The sequence below is a fragment of the Henckelia pumila genome, chromosome 4 (genome assembly GCF_033568475.1).
Source record: "Henckelia pumila isolate YLH828 chromosome 4, ASM3356847v2, whole genome shotgun sequence".
NCBI classification, from domain to species: domain Eukaryota; kingdom Viridiplantae; phylum Streptophyta; class Magnoliopsida; order Lamiales; family Gesneriaceae; genus Henckelia; species Henckelia pumila.
Window position 1 is genome coordinate 5,376,836 of NC_133123.1, and position 17,083 is coordinate 5,393,918.

At 35.8% G+C, this 17,083-nt stretch overlaps 4 protein-coding genes across 5 annotated transcripts; 2 read left to right on the plus strand and 2 right to left on the minus strand.

The window, feature by feature from the left end:
- The first annotated feature begins 886 nt into the window (after positions 1–886).
- Positions 887–2,088, plus strand: LOC140867530 (uncharacterized). The gene is made up of 2 exons (XM_073272604.1): positions 887–1,886; positions 1,965–2,088. The coding sequence occupies exons 1-2, from the start codon at positions 951–953 to the stop codon at positions 2,013–2,015; spliced, it is 987 nt and encodes a 328-aa protein (XP_073128705.1). The 5' UTR covers positions 887–950; the 3' UTR covers positions 2,016–2,088.
- A 2,911-nt stretch (positions 2,089–4,999) lies between these two features.
- On the minus strand, positions 5,000–6,935 carry LOC140860400 (uncharacterized). The gene is made up of 3 exons (XM_073263417.1): positions 6,887–6,935; positions 6,283–6,431; positions 5,000–6,223 (listed from the first exon to the last, which is right to left on the minus strand). Exons 1-3 carry the CDS (start codon positions 6,933–6,935, stop codon positions 5,000–5,002), a joined length of 1,422 nt encoding a protein of 473 aa, XP_073119518.1.
- A 2,169-nt stretch (positions 6,936–9,104) lies between these two features.
- LOC140866498 (uncharacterized) lies at positions 9,105–11,446 on the plus strand. The gene is made up of 4 exons (XM_073271497.1): positions 9,105–9,557; positions 9,843–10,432; positions 10,512–11,027; positions 11,114–11,446. The coding sequence occupies exons 1-4, from the start codon at positions 9,293–9,295 to the stop codon at positions 11,243–11,245; spliced, it is 1,503 nt and encodes a 500-aa protein (XP_073127598.1). The 5' UTR covers positions 9,105–9,292; the 3' UTR covers positions 11,246–11,446.
- An 832-nt stretch (positions 11,447–12,278) lies between these two features.
- Positions 12,279–15,582, minus strand: LOC140865871 (ribokinase). Of its 2 annotated transcripts, none has more exons than XR_012144742.1 (5): positions 14,850–15,582; positions 13,812–13,997; positions 12,937–13,132; positions 12,729–12,839; positions 12,279–12,576 (listed from the first exon to the last, which is right to left on the minus strand). XR_012144742.1 is itself a non-coding variant. In XM_073270700.1 (5 exons), the coding sequence occupies exons 1-4, from the start codon at positions 15,462–15,464 to the stop codon at positions 12,774–12,776; spliced, it is 1,089 nt and encodes a 362-aa protein (XP_073126801.1). In that variant the 5' UTR covers positions 15,465–15,581; the 3' UTR covers positions 12,281–12,576; positions 12,729–12,773. The 2 variants fall into 2 exon arrangements, 1 of the variants encoding a protein (XP_073126801.1); XM_073270700.1 differs by having other exon boundaries at positions 12,281–12,576; positions 12,729–12,865; positions 14,850–15,581.
- Positions 15,583–17,083: the final 1,501 nt, after the last annotated feature.

Sequence of the window (17,083 nt, forward strand, 5' to 3'; positions counted from 1 at the left end):
TACATGTAACTAAATAATATTTATTCATAAAAAAGCTTCATACAATATAATATAATATAAACAAAGTGCAAATAAATATATAAATGCAAACTAATTACAACAAAATTAAGGTGGTGACTGATGGCAACAGTGGCGGAGGGCGGCTGGAGGCGGTTTGAGGCAGGCGGTGGCTGACGATGGATGACACTTGAAACCAAAAGTAAATGCAAAAGAGAATGTGGAGTTTTTTATTTTATCTAGGGTTTTTTAAATTGATTGTCCTTGCCTGATTTTTAAAAGTCTTTGACTTTGATAATAGACTGAGATTTTAAAATCATTCACCGCCTCGCCCGCCGTATGGCTTCGAACCGCCTTAGACAAAGGCGGGGCGGTCGAGGGCTGCCTACCGCCTAGGCGGTGTCTAGGCGGCCGCCTCGACCGCCATTTAGAACACTGGAAAAAACACACAAGAAGTTAAAATTTTAGCAAAAATCAATATTAAGTATATAGTATTAGTTATATATTTTTATATGAAAATGACAATTTCATTGGTCATATAAATTTTTTTTATCATTTAGTTATCACAATTTTAAATCACCTTTCACTTTATAAATGACAAAATATAAATGCTTTTCACTAGTAGTAGTTTTCACTGCACCTAAACTAAATTTAGGCGCCAAGTGTTGTTAATTTGACGCGGAATGAAAATTGAGCAACATTGACCTGAAACCCATTCAAAACACACGAATTAATTTATCCATTTCAAATGAAATTTCGTACCGCCGCCAAATTTTCGATTCCACCACCAATTCTTCGCTTTCCGCCACATTCAAAATCTCTGAAAAGTTTACGAAACACCCGAAGATTTATCACAGTTTCCGCAAGTTCCGAGCACCAAATCGACAAATTCTTCTCCCACAGCTTCACGTAAAGCTTCTTCTTCCATTCCCTAAGATTTTTTCTCCAAAGAAATGGAAGGCAAGTTTCATGGCCTACCTCCTCTCAAACGATTCAGGCTCATGCAGCAAGTAGAAGAGCAAGAGAAAGAAAATTTTCACCTGAATCAAAAAATTGAAAATCACACGACCCATTCACGCCTTCCCGCGAAAAAGCGTAAAGAATGCCGAGATTTGCCCCTTTTTTTTCTCGATTCCACCAACAATGCTGAGTTCTGCTTGCCAGCCAAGAAAAGGGTCTGGGCAGTTCAACCCCTAGACCTCAACCTTGAATACGAACCATCCCTTGATTTTGATGAACAGGAAATCCCGCCTGGTGACCAGAAGTTGTTGTCATCGGGATCCATCAACCATGGCGTTGGAATCGAGGGAGAAAATGTGGAAACAGAAGCAAACTGCGTAAATGAAGAAATCGACGGGATTGTTTGCGCTGTGTGTGAAAGCACAGACGGGGATCCAACTGACCCCATTGTGCTATGCGACGGCTGTGATCTAATGGTTCACACCACATGCTACGGTCATCCTTTCACCGACGGCGTGCCTGACGGTGAATGGTTCTGCGCCCAATGCTTAGCTACAAAATCATCCCGCAAACCTGAAATTTCATGCTGCCTCTGTTCTCTGTCTGGTGGCGCGCTGAAGCCCACAGCTGACAGCAAATGGGCTCATCTAGTCTGCGCAATTTACGTGCCGGAAGTGTTTTTCAGCGACCCCGATGGCAGAGAAAGCATCGATTGTAGCAAGATACCGGAGAGAAGATGGAAGCAAGAGTGTTACGTTTGTGAATCGAAAAAGGGGTGCGTCATCGACTGTTCCGAGCCAAATTGCAAGCTGGCGTTTCACGTAACGTGCGGTTTGAAGGCGGAGCTCTGCATCGAGTATCGGCAAAGGAAGAACAGGGGCGCTGTTGTTGCCGCATTTTGCGCAGCTCATACTGATCTCTGGAAGAAGGTATATAATGGTGTGCGTCGTATCTTTATTTTGATTCTTTTCTTGTTTGTTGATGAATATTATGGTTGGAATTTGCAGCAAGTGCAGACTGGGAAATTCAAGATCGTGGCTAGAGATGAGCACAAGTAACATCAACTTCTTCATTTATTTGGTTTCAAACTATGTTTTTTGTTTTTGTTTTTGAGAATTCGTTAGTTTTTATAGTTGCAGAAATATTGGAAATTGATGGTTTTTTTTAGTGGTTTTGTAACCTTTATTTATGAATATTTGCGGTACTAAATTCTAAGTTGCTAATGTATACTTCTATATTGATGTTGTAATTACAGAAGTAAACAATAATTTTTTTTTTGAAATACAAAAGTAAAAAAATATTCAAAAAACATATTAATTTTTTGGGAAAAGCGAATTTTAGTCCTAGGCCTATTTTGGATTTTAGTTCTGTAAGTCATCAAATTTTGGTTTTCATACAGTAAGTTGGTTTTTTCTTTGGTTTTAGTCCTTTTCCTCCAGAAATCATTAAACCCATCGGAATTTGCTTATTTGGCACCGGTGTATCCTACCCGACATGTCTTAAAATCCATGTAAGCAAAACAAAATGACAAAAATCCACCTAATTAAATAACAAGAGGCTACGTAAATTCCAAAAAAGAGGGAAAAAGTTGTTCTTTCTCTCCAAGTTCCAATCTCCATTATTACCCACTTGCTTCCTAGTCATAAAACGCACGCACCAACCAAATTTTCTCTCAATACTAGTAGCTATGAAAAAAAAATAGAAGAAGATGATAGATTTAAAATTGATTAATTTATTCATTTATTCACTACCTTGTCATGGATGCTTAAATTTATTTATTATTGTTCGTGTGTTTCATCCAATAATTAAGGTATTGAACAACTTGATTAATTTTGTGATATATAAAATTTTCAGCATTAGCAAAACAGATTTTATCAATACGAAATATAATTTAAACTTATTATTTGTATAGTTTTTTTTATTGATTTTACTGATATTATTTAGAGAGTTTCACTTCTAACTCATTTGCAAATCAATAAACGGATGGTTCTTGGATTTTATTACACTATGATCTATTATTTCAAAAATTTTGATGACAAACATATGCAAGTTCGATATATATGGTATTTACATTTAATTTCAATTTCATTACAAAAAAAAAGATCAAGAACAATAACTCTTTGTTAATTAATTTGGACCCATTTGCTATAAAGTAACACAAAATTTTACAAATATTGCTTCCAACTGACTATGCCATAAAGTAACCAAAAAGATTTCCAACAAGACAAAAGACAAAAATATTATTAATTTTATATGTTCAACCATCCAAAACGAAAAATATCCAAACATTAAAAATCAGCAACTTTATTTGTCCAGATATCATCCAGCAAACAAACATCTAAAATGAATACAACCCAAAATGAACATCCAAAAAAATAAACTGCAGTCATCCAAAATGAACATCAACATTCACCCAAAAGCAACAGCTTTATTTCACGTGACCCTTCCCTTTGTCCTTTGTTTTAGTAACTGAACCTTCAGCTTTATATGATGAACCCGAGCTAGACAGAGCAACAAACTTCTTCCCTCCTTCACATATTATCGGCTTAGCAGTTGTGCAAGATTGTGTGATGCATCTTTCAATGCTTTGTATGAAGTATCCTCTGGTCGAAGTTGTAGGTGTCATTATGTTCACCGTAGGAGTTGGTATTTGACACTGTTGGAACTGGTCATACATAGAGGGGGGAGCAATTGGAATTAGTGATGGCACACACGCAGACCGTGCAATTTCTTGAAGTGGTTGTTGTATATTATCATATTTTTCCTGTATGTATCGAGGACACAAAACATATTTATGAGCTTGGCAAAGGCAGTTTAAGAAATAATCAAATATGAACTTACACTGCTCAAAAGAACTACTTTCTTTTTCTTTTGGTTTTTTGTAGCTAGTTTGCTTCTCCAAATTTCTCTTACTCGCATCCATATCGGAACAAACTTTCCTCTTCACCTAACACAAGAACACGATTGGTTAAATGATAGTTACAAAAAATTAATTCCAGCAACATGTCACAAAATTTTAAAAGAAAAACACATACCTGTAATTTTGATGGTCTTTGACTTGGGAACTCTTGTGTCAACTGATTTGAATATTGATCTTCTGACTCAATAAATTTTTCCACATCAACAAAAACTCTATTCTCCTAACACAAGGACATTAATATATGAAAATAAATTAAATAAATTTTAAATTCAATAATATGCAACAAAATTTTGAATGAGAAAACTTACATGTGACTCAATCACTGGTTTTGCTCCAACTATACTCGGTTGGTCATTCTTCAAAGGGCATGATCTTTTGTTGTGCCCCTCAACCCCTCAACCCCACAAATACCGCATTTTATTGTTTTTGTTGTCTTTTCATTTGAGGTTCACTCATTAGAACTTTGGCCTTGCCCCTTGATCTTTTCTTCCTTTTAAACTCAGGTTCATCTCTTTCTCTTCGTCTTGATTTTTTATGCCTTCCAACAGTCCTACCAAAATTTGGTGGCAATGGAGGAATTAACTTCGAGGGCGGCCATTCATTCCTGCCATTTATGGGAAAAATTGCAGGAGCATACACTAAATTATAGGTTTCCAATCTGTAACATTTATCCACAAACTTGTCATAATCCAATCATTGTGATAAAATGGCACTTAATGCATGCTTGCATGGTATCCCGCTCACATCCCATTGCCTACACCCACATGTTTCCTTTTCTAAATCAACATTATATTTTGTCCCATCAAAGCATGATATTTGGTAATGGAAGTTATCAGATTTAATGGGAATACAATCTCCAGTTTGATTACGGTTTTTATCTATGAGTTTCTGGATTTTTGGACAAAAGGATCCATTCCATCTCTCGGTTGCCCTGTCCCTGTTTTTCTGCATTTTTTTCATCAAATATTCCACAATCCATTCGCACATAGAAACTATAGGCTTGTCTCTTGCATCTAAGATATTACTGTTAAAAGACTCGCAACCGTTATTTAATAGCATGTCACACTTAGTATTATCATTGAAGTGTGATCTACTCCATTGACTAGGTGGCTTGTTATTAAACTATTCCACTGCACTTTTATCCAACTCCTTTAATATTTCCATTCTTCTTCCAAACTCGTTCACAGTTGTGGCCATAGCACAATTCCATAGCGCAATCTTAAATGCTTGACCTCTAAATCCAGCTCTTTTAAAATTTTCATGCAAGTGCCGAACACAAAACCGATGATCAGCGCTTGGAAACACCTCATTGATTGCCTGAACCAACCCTTTTTGTTTGTCTGACATGAAAGTCCACTCATAATCTTTCTCAATGTTTAAATCTAACTTCAACAAACTTAAAAACCAACCCCATGTTTCCCCTGTCTTGTTATTCACTATGGCGAAGGCAATGGGAAAATTGCTATTATTTGGATCTACACCTACTGCTGTCAACAACACTCCACCATGAGGTCCTTTCAAATGACACCCATCGACCCCAATGAAATGCCTACAACCAGATAGAAACCCTACCTTTGAAGCATACAAACACATGTAAAGTCTGTCAAATCTATTATCACAATTTGCTTCCTCAATGCCTACTATAATTGTACTCCCAGGGTTCGTTCTCTTTATCTCATTTGCAAAATCCCAAAGCAATGCATACTGTGAATTTACCTGACCCTCAACTAGTTCAATAGCCTGCGATTTAGCCCTATATGCTTGATAATCGGAAACACGGCATCGTAGATCTTCCATTATATCAACCTGAAATCCTTTCACGTTTCTCTTGGGGTCTGATCTGATCTTGTTTGCGTATTTCCTAGACAACCAGCTTGATTTCAAATTTTTTATGCGAAAACTCATTCCACAAGTATGATTAGGTTCATACTGCCTTATTTGATATGTACATTTGCCGGTAAGCTTCAACGCATGAAACTTCCATCCACATTCCATGTCAGCACACTTAGCATACATTCTGACATTGTCATTCTTGGTAATCTTCAAGTTTCTTTTTGTTTTGATGGCTTGTGAGTGTATTGCCTGCCTTATCTCATCTCTGTTGCTAAAAATCATGTCTAACTCAAAAGTAGGATCATAATATTCCACAGTATTAAAAATAGGAAAGTTCTTCACATCATTTTCACCATCTGATCCTTCACAACTTTTCAAATCATCTTCATTATCAATGTCACTATCTTCACTAGACTCCACATTTCCAATGTCAATGGGTACCACTTGTGATTCATCATCTCCTCTAAACCACTCAGCCTCTTTGGCCACATTATCATTGAAAAGCTTGTCATCCTTGTCATCATATAATCCTGATCATCCTCATCAGTTTCATCCAAACTACCTGTACTTACCTGTTTTTCCACCCTCTCATTCTTAATTCCCTCCTCGGTATCATCACCTTCTGCATCTTCTTGCCTCAGCCGATTTACCTTATCTATCTCCCTTGATCTCTTATTTTCATTCCTCGTGGTTGCACTCACATTGTTATTCTCAGCCAACTCTGTTACAAAGTTATTTATTGGATAAAATGATAAAAAATAATAATAATAAATTAGAGCAAACTAACTCAATTTTTTTATATAAAAGAAAGACTTGTATGGAGGAGACAAGTGGTTTACTCCTTCCCACAATTTTTGTTGATATAATATAATACAACAATTTATTTTGCACGAACTTGCTCCTGTAAATATTACTTAAAACTCTTAATGCATAACTCAAATCACTCACAAAAAAACTTGAATAAACTGTATAGTGCAATGATCCACAAGATATCTATTATTAAAACCAAATACGATGGCAATAGTGGCCACAATAGCATTTTACAAAAGTTTCACGATAGGGACCACCACCATGACATTCCATGAACAGTACCTCACAAAAACAGAATTTTCACAAAAACAGAGTTTTCACAAAAACAGAGTTTTTACAACAACGTATAAATTCCAAAATACGTACCATATTCGAAAGGAGACTGTGTAAGCTTATTTACTTGTGGAATTTTCATTTTTAACGTAGATTTATTCTTCAAAAATCTGCTAGACTTCTTTGGAGTACTTGTTAATGGGGGTGGAAGACGATGCGGTGGTTTGAGAGCATTTTGTGACTGATGGAGGGTTTTGATTGGGATTGCATTGTTTTTTCTAATTAGTTTAATTTACGTGGCCTCTTGTTATTTAATTAGTGGATTTTTGTCCTTTTGTTTTGCTTACATGGATTTTAAGACATGTTGGGTAGGATACATTCGTGCCAAATAAGCAAATTCCGATGGGTTTAATGATTTTCGGTGGAAAAGGACCAAAACCAAAGAAAAACCCAACTTAATGTATGAAAACCAAAATTTGATGACTTACAGGACTAAAATCCAAAATAAGCCAACTTATAGGACTAAAATTGCAATTTTCCCTAATTTTTTTTTTTTAAAAAAATAGTACTTCAATATTGTTACATTTTGATATATAAAATATTAAATTTTGTATTATATATTGATGTAACAAATATTTTGTCTTGGGTTCGGTCTATGAACGATTTTTAAAACTTTTGGGTTGAGTCGTTCAAAAGAGGTTTGCACATGAAAAAATAGGATTAGGCGTGTCGGAGATGTTTTGCGACCCCTCCATGCTAAAACCATAATGTAAGAAATAAAGCAAGAGATTAAAATTAGTGAATCTGTAGGTGAAAGTGTAAAATCATAACAAATATTTGATATTTACTTTTTTTTTTATAACGTGGGAACTCGCGGTGGCTATTTTTTGATGTGCACTGGATAAACTCTCGGATCAACGCAATAGTTTGCAAACTACGCTAGGTAGGTAAACCACGCTAGACAAGTCTTGTGTGACAGGTTAGTCCAAGAAATTGTTGGTAGGAGGAATTGAACTTTTTTCCTCTGACCAAGAGTTTACCTATTCCATCAACTTGGATACGGGGCAAATATTTGATATTTATCCTAGTAAGATGGTTTGGTTATCTTGTTTGGGAAGAGTTTTTGTGGGGCAGAATTCTGCCCAAGGGAGACTGAGAGTAGGACTTGGTTGTTGTGGTGACTAGGACTGCAAACTTGGTGGATTAGGTGTTATCTCGAATTTTTCTGGAGTTCACGGTTTTAGGGTCAAGATGGGTCAATGGGCTCGGCCCTTAGGCTCGGCTCTTTTACCTAGCTCATATGGGCTTAGTTACATGGGCTCAAACCATCTTAGGATCCGTGCAACGTTTGAGCCGTTATGAGATAAGATTTAATCGAGTTTATTAGGGGGACATTCCCTCCGATTACAACCCTTGAAACAATGTCTTTGAAGTTTGAGGTTTGAACTCGGATCTCTTAGAAATGGTCCATTTGGATCAGAAATCATATATTATATATATTAGTATCTCGGATCACGCATTGCGTACTTGTACAATCATAATTTTGTTGTTTCCTAAATATTTATGACTAAATTATAAAATAAAGAAGATATGTTATAAAAAAAAGTAAATCAAAGTTTGAAAAATAAAAAAACTAATTAATGACATTATTATCATATTAAAAAAAATCTCATCAAAATTCATTTAGTATTTACGCTTCTCCCTTGGTTAATAGTATGTATAGATACATGCAAACACTATACATAAAGCTTGAGATGAGATATTTATATTAACTTATTTGGTTTATCAATATGACATCAATATCAAATTAATATCTAATTTATAAAAATATTCCTTCAATCAAATTATCTGAACAAAATCTAGGATATGGATAAGTTGCTATGTTCCCGGAACGGTATACTATTGATTAAAGAAAAAATATTTAACGTGTTTTTCCGAAAAGAATAATTTGAAATTAAAGTATTTCAAGTTCGGTCCATATCTATAAAGACGTAATCTTCATGTATTCATTTTCAAATCCATAACTATGAGAAGATTTTAAATTTATCTCCATATATAAATTTTGAAGTTTTTCAAGAATATTTACATTTAAAACTTAAAAGCGCAACCTAATCTTTCCTCCCAATTGGGGTTTTTTTTCCCCTTGTAAATTTTGCTTATCTCATATTGATACGTACACATATCGTGTAAATTTATCGAGACTCGAAATACAATCAAATAAGTAGAAATGTTTGGTACGTCAACTACGATTCCCTTCGTGGTTTGCGATATTTAAAATTGTTTCTCCAACAAAAGTGAAACAGATTCAGCTTATTGTGGCAAATAAGGATTAGATAGATCTTCAGATATAGATAAAAATCCCGGATTTAAAGATATCATGATAGCGTCACAAACTCGATCAACATATATAGATACAAAAATCAATTATTAATAACCTGATAAGCGTTATATCTATATATAGATATAGATATAGATATAGATATAGAATTTCTCCAGGCTATGAAGTTCTTGAAATCACAAAACATGAAGATGGTGGAGTGGGTATGTTCCCATGTTTTGGTTGCTTTTTTGTTGTTCGGATCATTTGTGTATGCACACAAGGATCATGTATCGGCGATCGGCGATCCCGGGATGAGAAGGGACAATCTTAGAGTAGCCATTGAAGCATGGAGTCAATGCAATGAAGTCCATAATGAGATTGAAGATATGGGAAGTCCAAGGCACGCAGATTGCTTTGATATTGTCCATAATTCTAAAGCATACAGTATGTTCTTTTTTTTTTTTTTTGGCCTTTGTCTGTTTCTTGTTTGTTATATGTTATAAAAGTTATCTGTACATGCATATGAATAATGAAAAGAGATGAACAGAGACTAAATATTTGGCCTTTTCAGTTTCTATTTGAATCTTGATTATTTAATCGATCCAATTTTAACAATAAAAGGTTCCAACACAACCCATAAAAAGAGAGGCCTAGAGAATATTAGTTCGGGTAGAAATATAAACCTGACTCCGTCGTGGGATAACGTAACTGGGCACTACATTTTTGCAGCCAAGTTGGCACACAGGGTGAATGAGAAAAGCAACAAGCTAGGAATAGCAGATGCAGGACTCTATGGTTTGAGTGACATAACCGTGGACGAATACGCGGCTTGGAAAGAGAGATACTTGGGCTACAAATGCCAAGTCGAAGACAAGCCCGGGCCGTGGCAATTCTGGATGATCATGCTCAAGAGTGGCAACATGGACACATCTGCTGCTAAATGTCCCGAAAATGGTAAGAAATCGAAACCATTTCCACCCGAATCTCGGTTCCCGTGCTTCGGAGAAGGCTGCATGAACATGCCACGGATCTACCATGACTACACAAGCGTGCAGCATTACCATCACAATCGAACTCTCAAGGGAAGTTTCTATGGGACATGGGATTTAGATGTCTCAATGGAAGAAGCAAAAACGAAGGAAGACACTTCATATTATTCAATCGTTTGGGAGAAAGAGTTGGGAAAGGGGAGTTGGAAGTTTCATCATGTATTAAAAACATCACCAAAGTATCCTTGGCTCATGCTCTACTTGAGATCAGATGCTACAACAGGGTACTCTGGAGGGTATCATTATGTCACCAGAGGAATGTCCAAAATCGTAAGTTTTCTTTGTCAGATTCTTTCATTAATCACAACTATATAAAACAGTACTAACATGTCTCATATGATGGCTCAAGATTCCCAAGTCACCAAATTTCAAAGTGAGGTTCTCACTCGATATAAAGAGTGGTGGAGGCCCCAAGAGCCAGTTCTACCTAATGGACATCGGCAGCTGTTGGAAGAACAACGGCGAGCCTTGCGACGGAGATGTCACCTCCGACGTCACGCGTTACAGCGAAATGATCATCAATCCAGAGACGGAAGCATGGTGCAAGCCAACAGATATCAGGCTATGTCCCCCTTACCACACCTTTGCTGATGGAACTAGAGTACACCGAACGAATCAGACGCATTTCCCATACGACGCTTACCACGTTTACTGCTCGCCAGGCAATGGTGAAGAGTTGGAGGAACCCTTTAACTTGTGTGATGCATATAGCAATCCACAGCCTCAAGAAATCCTGCAGCTTTTACCTCATCCCGTTTGGGGAGAATACGGGTATCCCACGAAGAAAGGCGAAGGTTGGGTCGGAGATCCGAGAACTTGGGAACTTGACGTTGGAAGACTCTCTCAGAATCTTTACTTTTATCAGGTATGCAACTCCATGTCACAAACTCTTCTAGCTTGATTCCTTTTCAGCATGATAAATAATGGTTAATGGGGATCATTTTCTTGCAGGAAGCTGGTACTAAACCCGTGGAGAGACATTGGCCATCTGTTGATTTGGGAACTGAGATATATTTCGGCGAGAATGTTGTGGCAGAGTGGACTGTTAGCAACTTCGACATAATTGTGCCTAAAAATAGTTGACAATTCCCACCTTGTGATTTAAGTACTTCATTTAAGTTTTCCTAGTTACTACCATGTAATAAGGTTTAATTATTTGGATAGTTTTAGGTTTTGTTGTTTTTGTCTTCTGGGATGGATTTTTCCTCCCCAAAACAGACACACTCTTATGATCTTTTCCTTTTGCTTACCTTGAATATATATATATATTTCACTACTTTCATATCATCACATTTAATTTATCTCTTATCATATTATTTGTAGCATAAAGTATGAGGCACTCTGATATTGCATAGAACTCCATGTTATTGTCTCATCCATCAATAATTGAATCGAGTATTAAAGCTATAAACAACAAAAATTGATAGACATCAAAACCCGCAATTGAACACGTGACTACGAAATTCTTGTGAGCTAGAGATACCACATGAATCATACACGAACAAATTAGTTTACATCTCCCATAGGCCATATGTGTGAAAAAAATAAAAAGAAATAGAAAATCGAGTAGTTTATTATTTTTTTCATACTTTGTACTTTTAATTTCCAAATTATGTAACGTAGTCTTTCTGTGATCGAAATTTAATTTTTCAACTAGCCATTACACACTAACCTTATAAACTATTATCTGTTACAAACTAGCCATTAAAAATTAATCGTTACAAACTAGCGGTTAAAAAAATATGTAATGTAGCTTTTCTGTAATCTAACTTTAATTTGTTTTTATAATTTCATAATTTAATAAAACTTAAAAACAATATTTTGACAAAACATTATTATTGCAATTTTTTTTGAAAAAACGTCCAACATAAAAAAATTACAAATAATTCATAAAATAAAATATAAAAATAATTAATTGTTGTTGTAACATGCACGCGCTCAACCAAGTTGGTTTGAGGTTATTGCTAAATGAATTTTGTGCTTCCCCAAGAAGCATTTGTTGTTTCTGGAGTATCGTTTGCATAATTCCTTCATCTATGTCATCAAATGTCACCAGTTCAAAGAAGTCATCGTGAAGTTATTCGGATCTTCAGACATTTTCTAAAGTTCAATAGAACAAAAATATGCTGTAAAAAGAATGGACTTATGAAGGGCCAGGATATCTGCACGGTTTTCTTATTAAAGATAACGAAGAAACCAATAACAGAGAACCTTCATCCCATCATATAGACAGACAGGACAGTGCCTTAAAAAAAGTTATTCAAGCAAATAACTCCACATAAAAAGATTGCAAATGTACACAAGTATCATCAAAAACTGCATCTTTATGGTCATGGGACTTGAGCAAGAGTCGGTAGAAGAAGTAAATTTCGTCATCAATGGCTTGGCCATGGATCCACACTTGTGGCCTACGCCTGTAAATTTTGTCCGCAACGAGTTAAATGGTATTTTTATAATCACACACTGCTTGCCATAAAATCAATGACTCCGATCACTCAGTGGATCCAGCACAAATGTTTCTCAATCAAAGTGGCGAAGAACATCGAAAAACATAGGCAAAACAAACCTAGTTCTTGCATGCAGATGAGCTACGCTGACAAACTGAGTATCCTCAAAGCGTCTGAAGAAGATCCAAGACAGATTTCCTATCAGGCATGCTCGGTATGGCCCCCTTCACCTGAATGCAGAGAGAAGCGGCGGTGGCTGAAAATTGTTTAAAACTATGTGAGATAAAAAAATCATAGTATTGGGGAATGTGGAACTGTCATGCATACCAGCAAATTTCATGCATTCTTTTTTCGGTTTTCCCTCCACAAGGGCCACAGCAAAAGAAGCCGTAAAAGTGTCACCAGCTCCGGTTGTATCAATCACTTTGGGAACTGATACGATGGACTGCTCAATTGGTTCCTCTCCTTCTGTGAACAGGACGGATCCTTTGGCTCCAAGCTTTACAAGCACTTGATTAACACCCTGGAACAAACGTTAACCTCTATTATTTAGACAATGGAGCTAGATGTATTAAATCTGCCCTTCCAGATCTCAGCTTCATACTCTCATTTCGTAAACAGAAGAAAGTTTTGATGACAGAATGCATGCAACACAAGAATGAAACTGGCATATATATATAGTCCTTTGAATCAATAATACCACAACTTCCACTTTCATCAATTTGACCCCTCTAAGGAGAGCCCTCCACGGTTTTTCTTCTACTAGCAGAAACTACAGATTACAGAACATAATTTGACCATGACGTTGAAAAATTCGAACGAACGGAAAGGGGCATTAAACCTACAGTAATTTGGAAGATACATAAACAAAAGAAATAATAGGCGTGATGTCTTATAGAAAAAACCAATCAGCTGTAGGAACCATCAGATGAGACAATTTAAGGGTGTGGAGGTACGTACGGGTTGCGACATCAATGGTCATGGCTTTGAATAAGCTTGAAGGAATTTTCGGAGCCAGAATTGATCCTCAATTTTTATTACATTGGGGGTGGGGATTTTTAAGAACAAACTGTGGTAACCATCAAAAGTTTGAAGTGTTGACATTTATCTAATTTTCTAGAATACAGAGACAGCCTGACCAAAAGGAGCTTCATACAAAGTATAAAATCATGAACCATCAGTTAGCTTAAATAAACACTAACCAATTCATGGCATTTTCCCACAGCTTGGTTGATCTGTTCAAAAGTTTCTGTTGGCATATCTGTTAGACGTGCGAGCTCAGATTCATTTGGACTCAGAACATCAATAAACTTAAGTAGTTCTGAAGGGATTGGCGTGTCAACTCCCCCAGCATCCAAGATCACAGGGACATGTGCACTCTTGGCAGCCTGAAGTCAGAGAAATCAAACACAAACAATAAAGAATCTATAATCATTGAAAGTAAAACAAAAACACAAACAAAAAAAAACAAAATTTTCGGAGACCGCTGCAATGTTTTTAGCAACATTCTTCCCTGAAGTCATAAGCGAAAAAATTCAATCATTTATGAGATTGAAATGCTGAAACCCATTTCTCTTTGTTAATTTTTTTCCATTATAACAGCATGGGACAAATGTCACAAACCTTTTGATACAATGACATACTAAGTGTGCCACAAGGTAAGCAGCTGGCCTATACATGTTTAAGCTATAAAATGTTCTTCTAGAATAGGGTGCAGCTCCTCTTGGAAGAATTTCCCCTAAATATTAAGCAGTATTATGACATCTAAAACCCAATTTAATGAATTGATATTAGCTGAAAATTGACACCAAAATCACGGTCAGCATCCTCATTCCTCACAGCCCCACCCTTGCTACCATTTAGTGAAGAGATTAGTTCTCAAGCAGCAAAGATGCCAATTCAACAAATTCAATCAAAATCTTAAACGTACAGACTAAACCTAAAGAAGACCTGAGACTGAGACCATATCGTGATGCGGGGGAAGTATTAATGAGATAACATTTAATGAATTGCAATTTGTGTTACACTTCAGCCAAGAAATCAAACAATGGCCAAAGTGTAAAGTACAATACAGGGAAAAAATACAATAGCATTGATACAGAGTCAAATACTCAGATTGACAATGAGCAAGTGTCGACAAGCCTCGCAATCACACACGGATTCAATTTCGACCAAACCAATCTTCAACCTAAACAGAAAACACACCATGAAAACCCCATCAAGAAAACCAAAGTTCTCACCTTTGCCACCTGAATGTTGACAGAATCAGGAATCTCCCTCTGAAGCAAAACAATCCCCGAATTTTTCACCACCTCCAAATCCTCCTGACTCAAAGTCTCAGGCCAACAAGACATATTGGCACCCCCAACAATAATAATAGAGTTCTGCCCATCATCCTGCAGCATCACCACAGCATGACCGGTGGGAGCATCAGTTACAGTACTCAAGTGATCGAGATGGACCCCTCCACCCTCCAACGCCTCAGTTATCAATTTCCCATGAGCATCCTCCCCCACCTGCCCCAAAAAGTAAGTGGGATATTCCAATTTCGCCCCACAAACCGCTTGATTTGCACCCTTGCCTCCAGCCAAAATCTGACCGGTTTTTGCGGATATAGTCTCACCCTCTTTGGGTAACCTATCAATCTCCACATATATATCCGCATTGGCTGATCCCACCACCACTAAAGGCGGTGTCTTTTCTCGTGATGAGTCCAAAGCAAGACAAGCAAACGGGTTCGCATTTTTTGAGGGAACTACCTTGAATTGGAGCGAGGGGATTGGTTGTTTTATGACTGTAAAATTGGGGAGATGACTTAAGGGACTTGAGGTTGAAAATGCGGACAATCCTCCCATGTTTTTCACGCCACGGATCTCCTTTGGGTATTCTTCTCCAGTTCTCGTCTTATTTTTCTTCTCGCTGGGTTGGCTCACGCCTGACAGTGATGGATTCGAGAAACATACCTGCGTTTGGTTAAATAAAAATACGGAATTTGGATTTGGATTTTGAGATTTGAAATTCTTGGATTATTTCCGAATTTCATTCCACATTTTACCTTTTCTTTTTTTAAAAAAAAATAAAAAATAAAATAAAATTTTCTCTTTTGTTGCTATGCGTGTCTAGCAACGTTGGATTACTGACGAAATTTTTATATTTCACATGTAATAGAAAAAATTAGTTTATTTCGTTTTTATATTTCTAACATCCGAATACAAACTTTTGGGAAACTAATGCACACACCACAAATTTGAAAAAGTGAATTGGCGATGTCGACCGGAAATTGGTAGTTCCGATCACAGTATTGTCATTGCCTAATATACGTTTTCTCAAACTTAAAATTTTGAGATACTCGGGTTGATAATTTAATAAAAATTGATAAATAAATTATAAAATTTGACAAAAACAGATGAGGAAAAAATAGGTAAGGATGGTATAGAAATATGTAACATGAAAGAGGAGTGTCAAGTGTGCTAAACTTTGAGGTAAAATGAAGAAAATTTTAATGTGATTAGACATATCGAAAATTGTTAGTATAAGAGGTGACGGTATTATATAATAGTATAGATATATAGACATTTGCTTTAATTTTTAAAGTTAATATTAGATATTTTATTTTACTGAATTGTATTCGATTTACTTTAATTTGTAAAGTTAATGTTAGATATTTTTATTTTACTGAATTGTATTTTATTCAAATAAATAATTAAATTATGAGGGAAAAAAATTGATATAACGCGCCTGCTAGCATGTTTTTTTCTTTAAAACCTTTGGGCCCAATCTAATCTTACGGTTTGGGCTAAGGTTTTGGATATGCAGCCCCTGGCTTCCCATCCCCATCGTTTGATTCGACCTTACCTCATGACATTCTCATGATATGCATCAATAAAATTATTTTAGCTATCTCATGGGATAATATTCATGAGATAGAGTCGAATTTTCCCCCACGACCCATGCAACTATTTACGGATTGAAAAAGTTTTTTTTTTCTTTTTATTTTTTTAAAAAGCTTTTAATAAATATAATATTTTATTGTTTAACTAAAAATCTACACCCCATATTAATTATTGTCAATTAATTCGAAAAATTTCAAACGAAAATTACAATTATATCATCATGTTAAATATTATGATTAAATAATATAAAGTAACTAACTTATTTCTAATCTATAATAATTATTATATCTTATCTTTCTTTTAATTTTTTTTATTAAATATTATTTTATATTAAACTAAAATTTTGAATATTCAAATTATCATGTCAATAACGAAAATAAGTAAATAACATTAAATTAAGTAGTATAAAAATTTATGAATTCAAAAAATATATATACATACATCGCAATTCGCACGCAAGAAAAGTGAATAATAATTTAAAGAATGTATCTTGAAAATGCTACTTTCCCTTCCCAAATATCCTATTTTAAAATGATGTGATAAAAAGAACATTCTGGCATTAACGAATGTATAAAAGCCAC